This window comes from Knufia obscura, assembly GCF_036327395.1.
Source record: "Knufia obscura strain CCFEE 5817 isolate CBS 148926 chromosome Unknown scaffold_14, whole genome shotgun sequence".
In the NCBI taxonomy this organism is placed as follows: domain Eukaryota; kingdom Fungi; phylum Ascomycota; class Eurotiomycetes; order Chaetothyriales; family Trichomeriaceae; genus Knufia; species Knufia obscura.
The window spans coordinates 26,876-41,652 of NW_027042700.1; the positions used below are offsets into that span (position 1 = coordinate 26,876).

The 14,777-nt window shown below is 51.4% G+C and overlaps 4 protein-coding genes across 4 annotated transcripts; 2 read left to right on the forward strand and 2 right to left on the reverse strand.

Annotated features, from left to right (window-relative positions):
• Positions 1–35: 35 nt before the first annotated feature.
• QCR2 (ubiquinol-cytochrome c reductase core subunit 1) lies at positions 36–1,579 on the forward strand (the record flags this gene model as incomplete). Its single annotated transcript, XM_064877933.1, has 4 exons — positions 36–293; positions 346–1,374; positions 1,431–1,492; positions 1,546–1,579. 4 exons carry the CDS (start codon positions 36–38, stop codon positions 1,577–1,579), a joined length of 1,383 nt encoding a protein of 460 aa, XP_064726041.1.
• Positions 1,580–4,536: 2,957 nt separating this feature from the next.
• On the reverse strand, positions 4,537–6,612 carry PMZ80_009541 (uncharacterized protein; the record flags this gene model as incomplete). Its single annotated transcript, XM_064877934.1, has 1 exon — positions 4,537–6,612. One exon carries the CDS (start codon positions 6,610–6,612, stop codon positions 4,537–4,539), a length of 2,076 nt encoding a protein of 691 aa, XP_064726042.1.
• A 758-nt stretch (positions 6,613–7,370) lies between these two features.
• Positions 7,371–8,313, reverse strand: PMZ80_009542 (uncharacterized protein; the record flags this gene model as incomplete). Its single annotated transcript, XM_064877935.1, has 2 exons — positions 7,371–8,192; positions 8,248–8,313. The coding sequence occupies 2 exons, from the start codon at positions 8,311–8,313 to the stop codon at positions 7,371–7,373; spliced, it is 888 nt and encodes a 295-aa protein (XP_064726043.1).
• A 1,962-nt stretch (positions 8,314–10,275) lies between these two features.
• Positions 10,276–14,745, forward strand: PMZ80_009543 (uncharacterized protein; the record flags this gene model as incomplete). The annotated part of the gene is made up of 3 exons (XM_064877936.1): positions 10,276–10,281; positions 10,470–14,465; positions 14,518–14,745. 3 exons carry the CDS (start codon positions 10,276–10,278, stop codon positions 14,743–14,745), a joined length of 4,230 nt encoding a protein of 1,409 aa, XP_064726044.1.
• Between the last annotated feature and the right edge of the window lie 32 nt (positions 14,746–14,777).

Consider the following 14,777-nt stretch of genomic DNA (forward strand, 5'->3'; position numbering starts at 1 on the left):
ACTCCTTTCACCTCCACCCCAACCTCTCAGTTACCATGGTGTCTCCTGTGGCGGTGGCTCCTCGAGCTCTACGAGCTGCCCAACAACCACTCCGGCAAATAACACAAAAACGAGGTCTTGCGGCAGCAGCATCTGGAAGCTTTCAGTATGAACAGGGAGAGGCTCATAGTGTGCAATATGCTAGCAGAGATCTACCGACAGCTACAACGACACTAGCTGTCGTTGCGAGAGCTGGCTCCCGGTACCAGCCGGCACCTGGTCTCTCCGATGCTCTTGAGAAGTTTGCGTACAAGGTAAGGGACGGCATACAGAAGGCATGGAGGGCGATACTAATCATGCGAATAGGCGACAATGAAGCGGTCTGCCCTCCGAATCACCCGAGAATCGGAACTGTTGGGGGGTGAACTGAGCGCATACCACAACCGAGAGAACCTTGTCCTGCGCGCTCGATTCATGAAAGAAGACCTTCCCTACTTCACCGAACTTCTTGCGGAGGTCATATCGAAAACAAAGTATACTACACATGAGCTGAATGAGGAGGTCGTACATGTCATGAAATTGGATCAGAAAGGATTGCTCGCATCTCCCATCAATCTGGCCTCGAACTCGGTTCATGGTGTCGCATTCCATCGCGGACTCGGTACGCCAGTGCATGCTACCTCTTCCTCGCCCTTCCAGAAGTACCTCGACGCTCAATCTATCGCCGACTTCTCCGAAGCTGCCTACGCCCGAAGTAACATCGCAGTCGTTGCCAACGGTGCCGATCACCAGTCTCTCGCAAAATGGGTCAAGGAGTTCTTCCAGGACACAAAGACTGCGAGCGCAGTCTACAAACTTGAGGAAAAGCCAACAAAGTACTTTGGTGGTGAAGAGAGAATTGCACACGGTTCTGGCAACGTCATGATCCTTGCTTTCCCTGGTTCCAGCTCCTTCACGTCTGGTCAATCTTTCAAACCTGAACTTCAAGTTCTTGCTGCTCTTCTCGGAGGTGAGAGCTCTATCAAGTGGTCCCCTGGTTTCTCTCTGCTGTCCAAGGCTGCGGCCGACTTCCCGTTGGCGCATGTCTCGACTGTCAACCAGGCATACACTGACGCCGGCCTCCTCACTGTCACAATCACCGGCAAGGGCTCGGATATCGCGAAGGCTTCGAAGGCTGTTGTTGACGCTCTCAAGAGTGTCGCGTCTGGCAATGTGTCGGATGAGGATATCACAAAGGCTACTGCACTTGCTAAGTTCCGAGCACTCGAGGCCGGTCAGCAGACACAGGCTGGTCTTGAAGCTACTGGTATGGGTCTCATCTCGAATAAGCAGCCATACCAGATCGACGAGCTCGGTCAGAGAATTGGCAAGGTCACAGCAGATCAAGTTAAATCCGTAAGTTCTGCCCACGTCGGACATATTATGGGACAGCATGCTAATCTCTGCTACAGGCTGCCAAATCATTACTCGATCAGAGGGCGTCGGTATCGTCAGTAGGCGACCTTTTCGTGCTGTAAGTCATCTTCAAACTTGTCAGTTTTGTACGACATGCTAACGTGTTCACAGGCCATGGGCAGAGGAGATTGGGCTGAAAGTTTAATCGATACAGCCAAGCAAATCCTTGTTGCGGCCACGATGGAGTTCATAGAGCTGTATAAAATTAGTTGTATGTTCAGCGAGTTTCTCGTACCCCAGCAAGACTTCTTCAGCTCTAGTGGAGTTGCACATGCGTTGCATTGCTTCAACCAAGCCTCAAGGAACATGAGGTGCTCAACATATCGTGTCACGATCGAGGCCGAGATAGCGGTTGTGCGCCCTACGCGATACCAGGTATGTTTCGATTTGCTGTTCAAACTTCCCTTGTGCCACGTGACTGCAGCCTTCCGCTCGATTCAATCTCATCCTCACATCACAAGACCGACGCTTAGGTCTATGTCCGACATCAAGCGGACTCTCTGAACCTCGTCAGGTCTCAAGATCCGCCACAAGTTTACGAGTCCACGGCCGCCCTCGTTGCATGGGTCATTGAGCTTCCCCTCTCACTGGACCCCAGAAGTGGCCGCTATGCCGCCATCTTACCTTCAACGACCGGATCATCAGGAGAGCACACATGATTGAGATGAGGTCAATTCCTCGAAACCTGGATATAATCACTGCATACAACATCAACTACTGACATAGGATCCCACCATCCCAGTATCAACACGCATGCCGGCCAACCGCTGGATCACCCTCCCCGTGGACTGGAAGCTACAAGATGTCCAAGCCGGCCTCAACGTCATAATCGCCATCCTCTGTGCAGCTGCAGTCTTTGTGCTTGTCCGGCATTTCTGGGTTACTGCTGCACGCGATGTCACGAAGCAGAAGGACGTCCCGGCACACCGGTTACTATCCCTCAATACTGTAGGCGAAACAATTGATGTTATCTGGTTGCTGCGACAGGAACTGTTTGAGGCACGGTACCGAGGGCTACTGGTACAGTGCGTTTCGGTTCTAGCATTGACGCTATGCACCATGGGATCTGGTTTCATCGCTCGGTTTTCGACGCGCAACACCATCACTACTGTACAGCGCGAAGTAATTGGCAGCCTTGCGCGCCGAGATACAGAATATATCGTCTACGATGCCATGGACATTGATGCAGTCATGCAAGATCTCCGGAGAGCTGGAGTGCTGCAGAACCAATTACTGGAATTTTGGCCGGATCCCGAAAGTGGATGGGTATACAATGCTGCACAATGGAACAGTAGCTGGGCGATGGAGTGCGAATACAATACAACCACAATTATACCAAACACTTCAATGAGCGACAGCTGTACGCAAAGCTTATGGTCCCAGTGGCCATGGATGAGAGACAACTGGTGGGACTGGACTCAGGACCTTGAAATTGGCGGACTCGGTTATTCTCATCTTGGTTGGAGCAATGACGATGATATCTGGAGCGATGCGCTGATCTCTGCGTTCGGGGTCGAGGGGCCGCACAGGCATGACCAAGAGTCAGTGACGGACTATCGCATGCGGATTGTGTCGATTCACCTGAGAGACGGTCTGAGAGAACGCGACGATACTTCTGACTGTTTGTATCGTGAGGGTCCAATCGGAGGCGCCGAATATGCCTCTGCCACTTGCAGCCTCATCGAGATATATCGGGCGGCTCGACGGATGACATGCAGACGTGGGGCGCATATCCATACGTTCACAGGTTCACCGATATGGCGCGAGTATATTCGCAGCTCTTTAGCACCCGGCTGCGGCGCCTGTCGACAAATTCGATGGTCGTCACTCCCGTAGATGGACAAGAGCTAGCAATGATATACCAGGCATACATGGTTGTGAAGGATACGAGTGGTTCGTTGTACTTCAACATCACAGGGCCTGTGAATCCAAAAGTATGGAGAACGCTGGATGTACGTGTCGAAGCCGCCCAAATAAGCTGTTTGTGCGTGGTGGTATGTTCTGTGCTGAGTCTTGTCGTCCTTTGTGGGTTGCTGAATTACTGGCTATTCATCTGCTTCAACCGGAGGCTTCTCGATCAGACGCCCCAGAGCAAGCTGGACTGGATGTTACGAACATTGAAAGAGGCGCAAGTGTCTGACGTTATGAAAGTACCCGACTCGCTGTCCAGCACGTTGGGATCTCGGACGCAACCAGGCGAAGCTCTGCTTACTCCAGAGTATGATGATCTGGACAGTGAGCGCAAAGGTCCTCAGTGTAATGCCAGATCGACTGAATCTTTCCACGATGCCTCGACCACGCCGGATTCATACGACAACCACATGCTCGATTCGCGCTCTTCTAGTCAGAATTACGCGCTCGAGGACATTCTGCCTCGTCTCGTGACTACAAGCAAATCTAGACCTGGGAGTACGGGAGTTCGTCACAGTCGCAACTACCGGGAGCTTTCCTCGAGAGGTTCACCCGAGATTTCTCCAATCTCGAGCCGGTGAGGCTTGCGCATTGACGCCATATATGTCGGTTACGAGGACTTTATTTACAGCCGCCTGCTCAACGTTCGCCGTGAACCACAGATGATAAAACCATTTAGCGGTAGTAAGCTGCCACGATTGACGTGTCTCAGCTCTCGAACACTCTCCCGAAAGTCCAAGCAACGGGCTATTAACCTCGAAAACAAAATTCATGAGTGCTCTTCAATACCATTGCACATCCGATATCTCGCCACGGCGCTCACTGACTCTTGGTCCTTTGCGTTACTGTTTTGCATACCCTTCCTGTGGTGGACGCGAAGTTCAAGCTACGTTAAAGATAGCCTGACAAGAAGTCTCACGACATTGACACCAATGACATTCGTGATACTTTACACTATTTTGTAACATATGTTCAGGGTATTGTACAGTTTATCCAACTCCTAGCCCATTCCTTATCAAACCCGGTGATGTCGCTCCTAAGCACAAGCACTGCTGCTTACAAGACTAATATCGTTGTCTGCCTCGATCAACGCTTCTTCCTGGTGTTTGTACATTCCCTCGTAGTATCCACATCCCTTCGTCACTTTATCTCATGAATCATGCTATCGTCTGTGCACTCCCCAGTAACACTCTACCAAGCATACCTCCGGCTACTATACCGAGGTGCTTCAACCGCATCATCCTTCCCGTTCCATTCTTCGTCACCTTCGGGTTCAGAATCGAGGAAGTCGGCTTCTCGAAATTGTTCCTGCGCTGGACGTTGATCCGAGATTTCGAAAATGACAGTGTGACATCGACCACGACCTTCTGTTTGCGGTTCAGGGGTCTGATTGTTGCTGATGATGCGTCTGCTCTTTCTGCCCTTCTCTTTCTTCTCTGGTGCTCGTGAGGGAGCAGAGACAGCTGTGTTGTACTTAATGTGGAATGTCTCATGGAGCTTCGAATCCCACTTCCCTCTCATCTGCGCCCGGTCCCGCCAAGAGGCTTTCTTCAGAAGAGTGCGAAGGCTAAGGACTCGGAGACTGGGCAATGAGGGTTCCGCGTCGACAAGTGACTGGAAGAACGCTTCTGCATCGTCGGTACTCAGGTTTCGTAGCGGTCCAATGGAGATGATCTCAAGAGGACTTGGCCACGTTGGTGCACCATCAGGAAGCAGTTCGTCGAAGAGCGGTTCGGTGTCGCGAAATGACGTTGGGTCATGGTACGTCAGATCCACGTCTACTTCTCGAAGATGTGGTGCGGTAGTGGCGAGTGCAGACATGAAGCCAAGACTCAGAGATTGGTTGCCGTGGAGTGTAAGCTGTGTGAGTGCCGCGCCTGAGTCGCTCAAGTATCTCTGAAGACCTTCGCTCTTAATGAAAGGTGTGTTGCAGATAGTGAGATGTTTCAGGCCTGCAGGCAGAGAGGCGATGGTGGCGTCGTCAAAAACGTTGCATGTATGTATAGACAGCTCTTTCAGCTCGTGGAGGGAGGAAAGAGCATCGACGATGGCCTTCCGCCAGCTTGCTAATCTTTGTGCATCAGCATTGTCCTTCTTCTCAGGGTCCCTGACTTCTGTGCCGATGACATAGTCGACGAGCTTCTCAGCGCGCGGCAGTATGAAATTGCGCAAGGTAATGGACCGCAATTTGCGAAGGCAGTTGCTATGAATCTGGAATTTAGAGAAAAGGTTCAAGGCTGGATCATCTTTGAGGAAGCGGCCATTCCACTCAAAAGAGTGTAGTTCGATTTCGTTGCGTTCTAGAGCATCGAAAAGCGAGCCATAGGACCAACGATCGTGAGAGCGAGAGTTGGCCGGTGTTGCCCAGAGATACTTGTCTGCCAAACTGTCATGGTTGTGATACAGCCGCAGGTGTCTGAGAAGGGGTGTGTACTGCAAGAGGTCTATCAGGTCGATACCAGCCTTCTTGATGAGGATCTGCTTGACTTCGATGTCCAGGGACTTGATCTTCTTTCGGTAGTCAAGAGATATGCAGCGGTTGTGGATTGGCACAGCCGATAGTGAAGCATCCTCTACCCCGCCTGCGGACTGTGGTGAGGTAGGCTGACTATCGTAGTCTCTAGCAGATGCCTTGAGAAGGTCCGCCAACCAGTGAGCACGATGAGCTGGGAACAGTGGGGGATTGTACATCAGTGCGCCGATGCATGCGTCGTGGAAAGAAGTTGAGAGCTCGGAGGTGTTCAGCAGCCATCTGACCGAGCCTGTGTCTCTTGATGCACCAGTGTACAGTGGAAGTGCAGCATATTGCATGACCTTAAGCAAGATCTGATACTCGAGATTCTGCCAAGGTGGGACTCGACAGGACTTTGAAGGGATGGGAGTGGTTACGCCTGGGATCGATTTGTCTTTTTCAGTAGGCGCATCTTTAGTAGAAGCATTGTGGGCCGTCTTCTGTCGCTTGAAGCCCTTGAATACAGTATTCTTCACAGGCACTGTCGATCGAGTTTTGCGCTTGAGGGGGACGTTGACTTGGATTCGACGGATTGGCTGTGGTGGCGCAACACTATCTGTATCTGAGGCCGAGTCGCTGGATGTGTCGTCGTCGGCGTAGGCATCGCGCAAACGACGACTGGCTCGCAGTGGTTGTGCTCGCCGTGGTGGAGGACTACCGAAGTCACTATCAGATTCGAAGTCTAGTTCACGATACGACTTCTTTTGCCGACGAGTCGTCTTGCGCAGGCTAGGTCGACTCGAGGTAATCGCCATGGCCGTTATGCATTTGTGAAAGGAGCGATTGTTGTTGCTACTATTGTAAAGTGTGCAATCTATCAGCTAGGTCGTAGTTGCACATATCACTACACTGGTTAGTTCAACGAGTGAAGGGTGAATGAAAGAAGTACCTATTAAGTGAAATCGCATTCGGTTATGACCGCATGCTGCTCGCACAAGATGTGAATGCCTGTCGATCATTGCATCGCGCTACTGCAGGTCAAGACTAGCTTCGACGCACCTTCCCCTGTTTATTGACCAGTCTTTCGGCAAATTCGTCCACCACATGGCGGTAATGGCGCTCAACGGCAGCCCGGCGAATCGTGGTAGCTGGGGAATAACTCTGAACGAGTGGCTGGGCTTCTCTTCAAGGCTGTATCGCTGAGCATTTGTAACGCTGGGAAGAGTATAGACAGATCCGATACATTGCTCGTCGTCCGGCACAGCCTGCCGGGACACCAAAGCAAGCAAAGGAGGTCTCGATGCGGCCGAGATGCAGGAGATGGAGGCCAAGATGTTGTGAAAGATTTTGATTTTGTACTACATTATCTGCATGTACAGCATTATGGTCCGACCTTGCTGGCGCTTGCCAGCCAAAGTGTCTCCCAGGCATTACTATATTCGACGCTGAATCAATCAGCTTGGACGCGAAAATGCCATAAACGCCGTCGCTATTTCGTGCAGTCGTGATCCACCTTTGTCCATCTAGATTCTCCTTTTGCGCCGTGGGTATCGTTTGCAATTGGGTTTACTCCTCATACAGCTGGCCAATCATCCTCTGTGATGCTTGACCAGAAGACCCAGATCATCACCACACTCAGGACGTTGAACAATGCTTGAAAGAAGTTTCCGTCAATCGCACCATTTGTCGGGTTGCAAATATGTACTGAGATCACATATTGGAAGACTTGGCCGATGGCAAACAATATTGCTGCCGCTACCAGCCAGATCATCGGCCGTTTTTCGCCCAGAACTCGCAGAACCAGAATCGCCTCGAGAATGAAGTAGAAGAAGGCGAACACCAGCGGACATAACTGATAGAGGACGTACAGCGCGATGTTTCGATGTCTCGGTTCGAATGAGTCGTCCCAGTATCCTGTCCATGAGAAGCCAGTATCCAGTGCAATATATCCCGTGCCGATAAAGAACGCAGCAGCGCTCAGAAAGACCAGGCCAATTGAGATGGGTGTACCGTCATCGAGAAGCTGGTAGCCCACCAAGCCATTCAGTAGCAGCATCCAGAAGGTGGTTGCGATGAGCGCAATGTGTGCGGCTGAGAAGCCTCGCCTTGTGGCATCGTTCAAAGGGAAACCTCCTACTGAGAATATCTCGCAGATCGAGATGAGTAGGAATCCGAGCAGGAACAATTGCATTTCTCTTCTTCCCACCGCTGCTGCTTTCCTTTCTGATCTCCATATCAAGAACAGTGTGGTAAGGATCGCAAGGCCATCGACGAGTATCGTGCCGAGGTTTGCCAGATGTCGGCCGCCGCCCAAGCTGATGCCGTTGAGGACGCAGGCATCTGCGCCGTAGGCTGAGCCTGGTGGTTGGTTTTGGAGTGATCGGGGTATTAGAATCTGCGCAGCTTGTTAGTGTTGCTCAGACGATTTCTGCTCGGCTTCCTCCACGTACATTACATATCGGCAGCGTTGAGTCGCGACAGAAGTCTCCGAAGTTGCCAAATTGTGTTGAGCCCATCGTGCCGGCGTCCTCCTGACGGGTCGTCTAGCCGCAACCAGAGGGATTCTGGGATTGACTGCTGAGGTCTGTAGCAGAGCGCTCAGCGCGGGAGGGACGACTGGCGTTCCGTGGGCGAATCGACTTGCAGACTGCGGCCACCATGCGCTCTGGGCACGAGTCGTGGTAACTCCTGATGTGATATTGGCGCCGGATGACGTGCCTCTGCCTGAAATGCGTTGGCTGTTGGATCTTGCACTTTGAGGACAGCACCAGACTATAGGCAATAACTATACAAGCGAGTGTACTCTAGATCAGAGTGAAGCTGAAACGAAAGATGGCAGTTCAAAGAACGAGCAGGAATTGGTTGTCGGAAATTACATGGAACATGAGCTGGGCTTGCTAGACTCCCAGCCCTCGACTCTTGCGTGAAACAGGAAAGCAACGTTATAAGTGTCTTGGCTGGCGGGCGCATCTTGCTTCTTCAAGCTAGCTTCCGTCGCGGTGGCTTCCAGCCACACTTCAAGCGTATCACGAGCAACGAAGCAGGAGCATGTCATCGCCGCCCTCGAGAAGTGCAGATCGGAGAGCTGCAAGACATACCTTTGGTATTCACGAGGTGCTTGTGTAGAAACTGCTTGTTAGTCACAATAATATCGCACGAGTGGCAGGCATTCGTCCAGTCGCCTCTCATTCGCGTTTGTGTCGACCACTGACTAGGATCGGATCTCGATGTCCGGCGAGGATGGCTGGGAAACCGAGTCAAATACAAAATTTATTCAGTTCAAATGAATGTTGGTCCACACTTCAGAGTGCAGAAACATTGTGTCGAGCTACGAGCGTCATGTACCATGTAGCAACTCTTGTCTCGTGTCTTGAATCTTTCACCAATGGCCACAAGCAGAGAGCGCGGTTGATTTCGTGATGGTCAGATTACGCCGTCAATGTTCGGGTTCCAATGCTTCTCGTGCTCATTGCAACACTGTGCAGCCTGAACTCGGAAGGCACGGAAGACTCATGTGAAAGGTCGAGGTGACCAAGGACATATCATATTGCATTTGGAACTTCAAGTGACTGGAATAGGAAATCCCGCTTGCTCACTATCAATGTCGCATTTGCCATCACAATGCCAACCGTGTCCCGATGCATGGTATGACCCATTCTCTTCTAAACAAGTCCTTTAATGTGCTGAACATCGAAGCAATATATCCTGGCGAAGCATGCACAAACACGTCCCTCCCCTTCATTCTCGCAGCAGCCTCGGTGAACCCAGCTATTGTTGTGTCTGCCAAAGCCGACGCGATGTAGCTGAGCGTCTCATTTGTCGAGTTGTGCTGCCTTTCGTTGACTGTCTCTATCCTCGGCAAAAACCATGTAGCATATCCCGAGCCTCCTTCTGATACCGGAACATAGCTGAAATCAATGAGGCAGGTCTTTGACCAGTGACACGACGTCGAGAATAAAATGATCAGAAGTAACGAGCAATAGAGACATGGTCGATTGAGCAAGTATGTCAGGCCCAGCAATAGCGAGAAATGGATGGGAGAAAGCGACAATGGTATCGGCAGGAGGAGGAGAGGAATGTAGCTGGCAGCAGTCAGCATCAAAGACCTGCAGCGTTGGCTGTCAACAAATTACCTGCGCAAACAGTACATCATGGTACTGCTGAAATGGACTGAGAGGTGGAGGTGGAGAGGATGCAACCGTGTGCAATACAATGGTGATGACGGTGGCGCAGATATTTGCTTGCTATCGACTTCCCATGGTTGCTGTCAAATGCAGGTACGTTTCACATTCAGACTGAACTTATCGAATACGAAGTGACCGTGCCTGCCTTCAGTCGTTGTACAGCGATATCTCTGTTTGACAATTACGTAGCGCAGGAAAGAGTTCAGATCTGCGCTAACAGTAGCCGCACTCTCCCGCTGCAGCCTTCACGCCTGATGGGCACTGGCTTGGGAGCGGAGATCGAGAGTTCGCAGCATGCACGTCAGTGGTCGAACAGTGCCTGAGGAGCTCTGCTCCCGACCAGCGTTTGCCTCGTAATTTTTAGGTAGATGTGAATCATCACTACTCTTTCACTTCCTTCTCTTTTTGCATCATGCCGTCGTAGCTGCCTTCCGCTGTTTCTGAGCTGTCTTAAATTCTTAGAGCTGCTCATCTGAACTCGATTGTAGAATTTCGAGATTCAGCAGAAGAAACCAGTAGCACATTTCCAGCTGCCTGAAACGGAGCTGGTGAAAGTGCCGCCAGGACAACAAGGCTTGAATCAATTGCTTTTCGGTGAAGACTGGAAAATGTCGAATCCTGAGCTGCAGGCGCTTCTCGCCAACCTTCGGCCACGATCACAGGCGTCGTCCCAGAACATGCCAGTGAACCACAACACAAACATGTCTCGAGACCCGTCAACCTCGTTTCGCTCTAACTCTGCCATACCATCCACTCCCCCTCCACCATTCTCTCCTACACCATCTACGAGCAATGCGGCACCACCGAATGTGACTGCGCAAAATTTGCTTAACCTCCTCAACTTCAACCGCTCAGCAACACAAAATCAGACGGCAGAACCAGTTCCACAGTCTAGCTTCTCCGGTCAGCAGGCTACTATGGCAAGACCAGCACAAGAAAACACATTCACGGCTGCTGATCTGTTGGCCCGAGCAGCCAGCTCGCAACCACGGTCGCCTGCACCAGCACCTTCCAGAGCTGGAGAAGGGAGAAACGCTATCCAGCAGGAAAACATGGCACCAGAAGTAGCAGCTCGCGAAAGCCTACCAACCTCAAAGATGCAGCACGAAGCCTTGACACCAGCTGGTGAAGGACAATCATCCATCTTCACCTACAAGAACCCATTCGAGGCGCTCCGAGCATCGCGACCACAAACTCCACGAAGCACCCAGCAGCCCGGCGACAAGGTTGGTCAGCAGCAGATTCCGCAAGAGGAGGAGCCTGTACAATCAATCGAGGAGCCTTCTCTACAGCAAGGATTTAATCAGGCTATGCCTGAAAGAGTTAAACTCATGCCAAAGTCCAGGACTTCCCGACAAAGCACACCTGCACAAATGCAAGTGAGTGGAACAGGTGGTGTCCCAGAGGTCGCTGTAGCTACACCCACGCCGTTAGAGGAGCCCGCTACTGTTAAAGAAGATATCACTGAAACTGCTCAGCCCAAAGCTCTCGAATCTGAATTGCGTGATACTGGTGGCGGCAGTCCTCCGACCAATGGATCTACTGAACGAGTTGTGCCCGTTCTGAGCTTTCCAGTGAAGGCGTTCGTCTCAATCACATTGCAGCTCAAGGACCCTGCCTCGGTTGGAGTACGACAGGACGGCGTGATGGAGATCTCAAGATTGAAGAAGGACTTTGACCAGATGGACCGGTCTCTTGCAGCGGCCTCATCAAAGTACATCACTTACGCCTCAGTCAAGAATGGTGGCATGCGTGTCATAAGACAAGCGGATGGAAAGGACCGACACATCTTCAAGCATACCCACGATCGGATCTTTAATGTTTCGGTCTGCACTACTTCGATGACAGCTCCTCCTAGCCCTCATCAAGCTGTGCTTGGCACTGGCGTTAGTGGCTCCGTCTACTATGCGACCATCTCCAAACCAGACCAGGACTTCTTCGATGCCAACGATCTTGAAGCTGAGAGTCTGGTGTTCCCAGCGTATCCTCAGGCCGACGAGAATACTGCTGGTGGAGTTCTGAAGACTCGTGCCAAGCGCAGTTCTAAACACCCCGAATTCTTTGCCATCGGTCGTGGCAGAGCAATCCATATTGTCTGGCCATCCATGGTGATGCAATCTCGCTATGGTGTCATTGAGTCCAGCCGCCAAGTCAATATTGAGAAGCTCTTCCAAGAACGATCACTACAGATCCTCACAGGAAAAGCTGGCAAGGATTTCAATTTCAGTGAGGACGATACGATGATTGTGTCACTTGACAAAACTGGCCGACTTCGATTCTGGGATATTCGAAAGCTGATCGAAGAAGAGAATGCTCGAGCCGTGCAAATCACTCCGTACGTCATCGACACACCTCTGCTTTCCCTGGCTACCGCTTCTCCAGCCGAACGATCCTGGCCTACCTCCGTCCTCTTCGTCGACAAAGCACGACCATACATCAAAGGTGGCGCACTTCGATACGTGCTAGTTGGTCTTCGACAGAACCACACTTTGCAATTGTGGGACATCGCGCTTGGCAAAGCCGTGCAAGAAATCAACTTTCCTCATGAGAACGAAACAGATGGCATCTGCAGTGTCACGTATCACCCCGCAACTGGCATCATTGCGGTCGGGCATCCAACACGAAACTCGATCTTCTTCATCCACTTGTCGGCCCCCAGATATATTCTGAGCTCTTCGCTGACCCAAGCCTCCTACGTCCAACGAGTTGCTGCCAAAGATCCAGACATTCCGAAGCCAGAGTCAACTGCTTGCATGAGCGGTATTCGAGAAATTTCATTCGAAGGAAGAGGCCAGCTACGCAGCGTTGAGCTTCTTCCATATCATAAGCAGAGTGATAGCGCTCAAGCTGATAATGATGACACCTTGTTCGAACTCTATGTTGCCCACTCTATTGGTGTGACTTGTCTGATGATCAACAAAGATGATCTTGGCTGGGATGCTGAGCACAAAGTCATTCAGACCATCAACGCCGAGCAGGACGGGTCGGTGTTGCTTAAAGACCTAAAGCTTGGAAGTATCACTGAGGAGAATACGAGAAGCAAGAGCCCGGTGGCTGCACACGAAGCACCTTCGACTGGCAAATCGAAGAAGAAGAAGGACAAAAAGTCGAAGGAGCAATCCAACGAACCTGTCGTCAACGGAACAGCTGAAGCTCAAGCAGAAGTGCCAAGAGCTGTTGAACCCCCTAATGCACCCGAACCAATCAGCACCGTGACTGTTGCTGCTGAACAACCAGGTGCGAAGGAGTCAAAGAAGAGCAAGAAGAAGAAGGATCTCGCAGCTGAAAGTGCTGCTCTCCAGAAACCTGAGCCTGTTCGAAAGAAGTCCGATCTCGCTCTCCCATCCGTCGGAGACACGAGTGTTGTGCCTCCACCAGTCGCTTATTCGCCTAGCAAGCAGACCGATCAGCTCTCCATGAGTATTTCCGGGGACTGGCTTGACAAAGAACTGAAGAAGATCGAGAAGGGAGTCGCTAGCGAGTTCAAGAAAGAGCTCGAATCTTTGTACCAGGATATCAAGACAGATCGAGCGTCTCAAGATCAAGCATCTGCCTCTCGCCAGGAAGCTGTCTTGAGAGTTGTCTCCACTACCTTGAACACCAACGTGGAGACAAGCTTGTCCGATATCCTCAGAGCCCAGATGCAGGAAGTCGTCGTTCCCTCGGTGGTGCAGACTGTATCAACCAACATGAGTCAGCAAATCACGCAAGCTGTTTCCAAGACGGTTCAGAAAGAGCTTGGTTCTGAGCTTCCTATACAGCTGAACAGAACTTTGCAGTCGCCTCAGATGCTTACACGTATTGCCGATGATGTTGCTACAATTGTTGCTGGCTCCGTACAGCACGCAATTTCACAGGCTATCACGACTGACGTTGCCTCGAGCCTGAAGAGCATTGCCGCTGCCGAAGCACGTGAGGCAATTGCACCGGTCGAAGCACGAATGGCAGATCAGCTTATTCAGATGCAGCGCCAGCACTATGCATTCAACGACAAGATTGAACAGCTTAATGGCGCGCTGCAGAGTGTCGCACAGACCTTGCAAAGCATGTCACAGGCACAAGTCGCCTTCCAGGAGCAAGTCCTGCAGGATCGACGTGCTCAAGCCCAGGAATTCAGTCGACCAGCATCAGCTCAACAGGCACCATCAGCGACCTATGTCACCTCACCTGACCCGAATGTACACCCATCGCCAGCGATGCCCCAACAACGACAGAAGACTCAAGCTGAGCTCGAAATCGAGGAAGTGGCAGACTTGATGGAGCAACGACAGTACGAAGAAGGCAGCATCAGATGGTTGCAGTCTTCACAGCCAGAAATGTTGTTTGATGAACTCTTCTCTCGCTATACACCAGACTATCTCGCTACCGACGTCTCGCCTCTGGTCGCCTTCTCGATCGGTGTGACCGTCGCCAACTCTTTGTCAACGAATACCGCACGAAGACTGGAATGGATCGCTGCTGCGTTTGATACGGTTGATTTCCAGGTAAGCTATTTCACTTGAGACGTCGTCGAACGACCTCGCTAACACTTCGCAGGATCGAGAAATTGTTGAATTAGCCCAGCACGCACCACAACTAATCAACGGCTTGATTCAGAAGCTAGATAATCTGTACATGCAGACTTCTCAAAGCAATCCCCGTGACGTTGTCATCTCGATGATCCCACCCTTGGTTCAAAAGGCACGAACATTGAAGGCGAACTTCCAGTCTGTGAGCCAGGGGCGAGGTGGTGTTGGTGGTGGGCAGCGGGGCATGATGGCATAAGGAAGGATTCCATTCGTGACGGGTCAATTTGA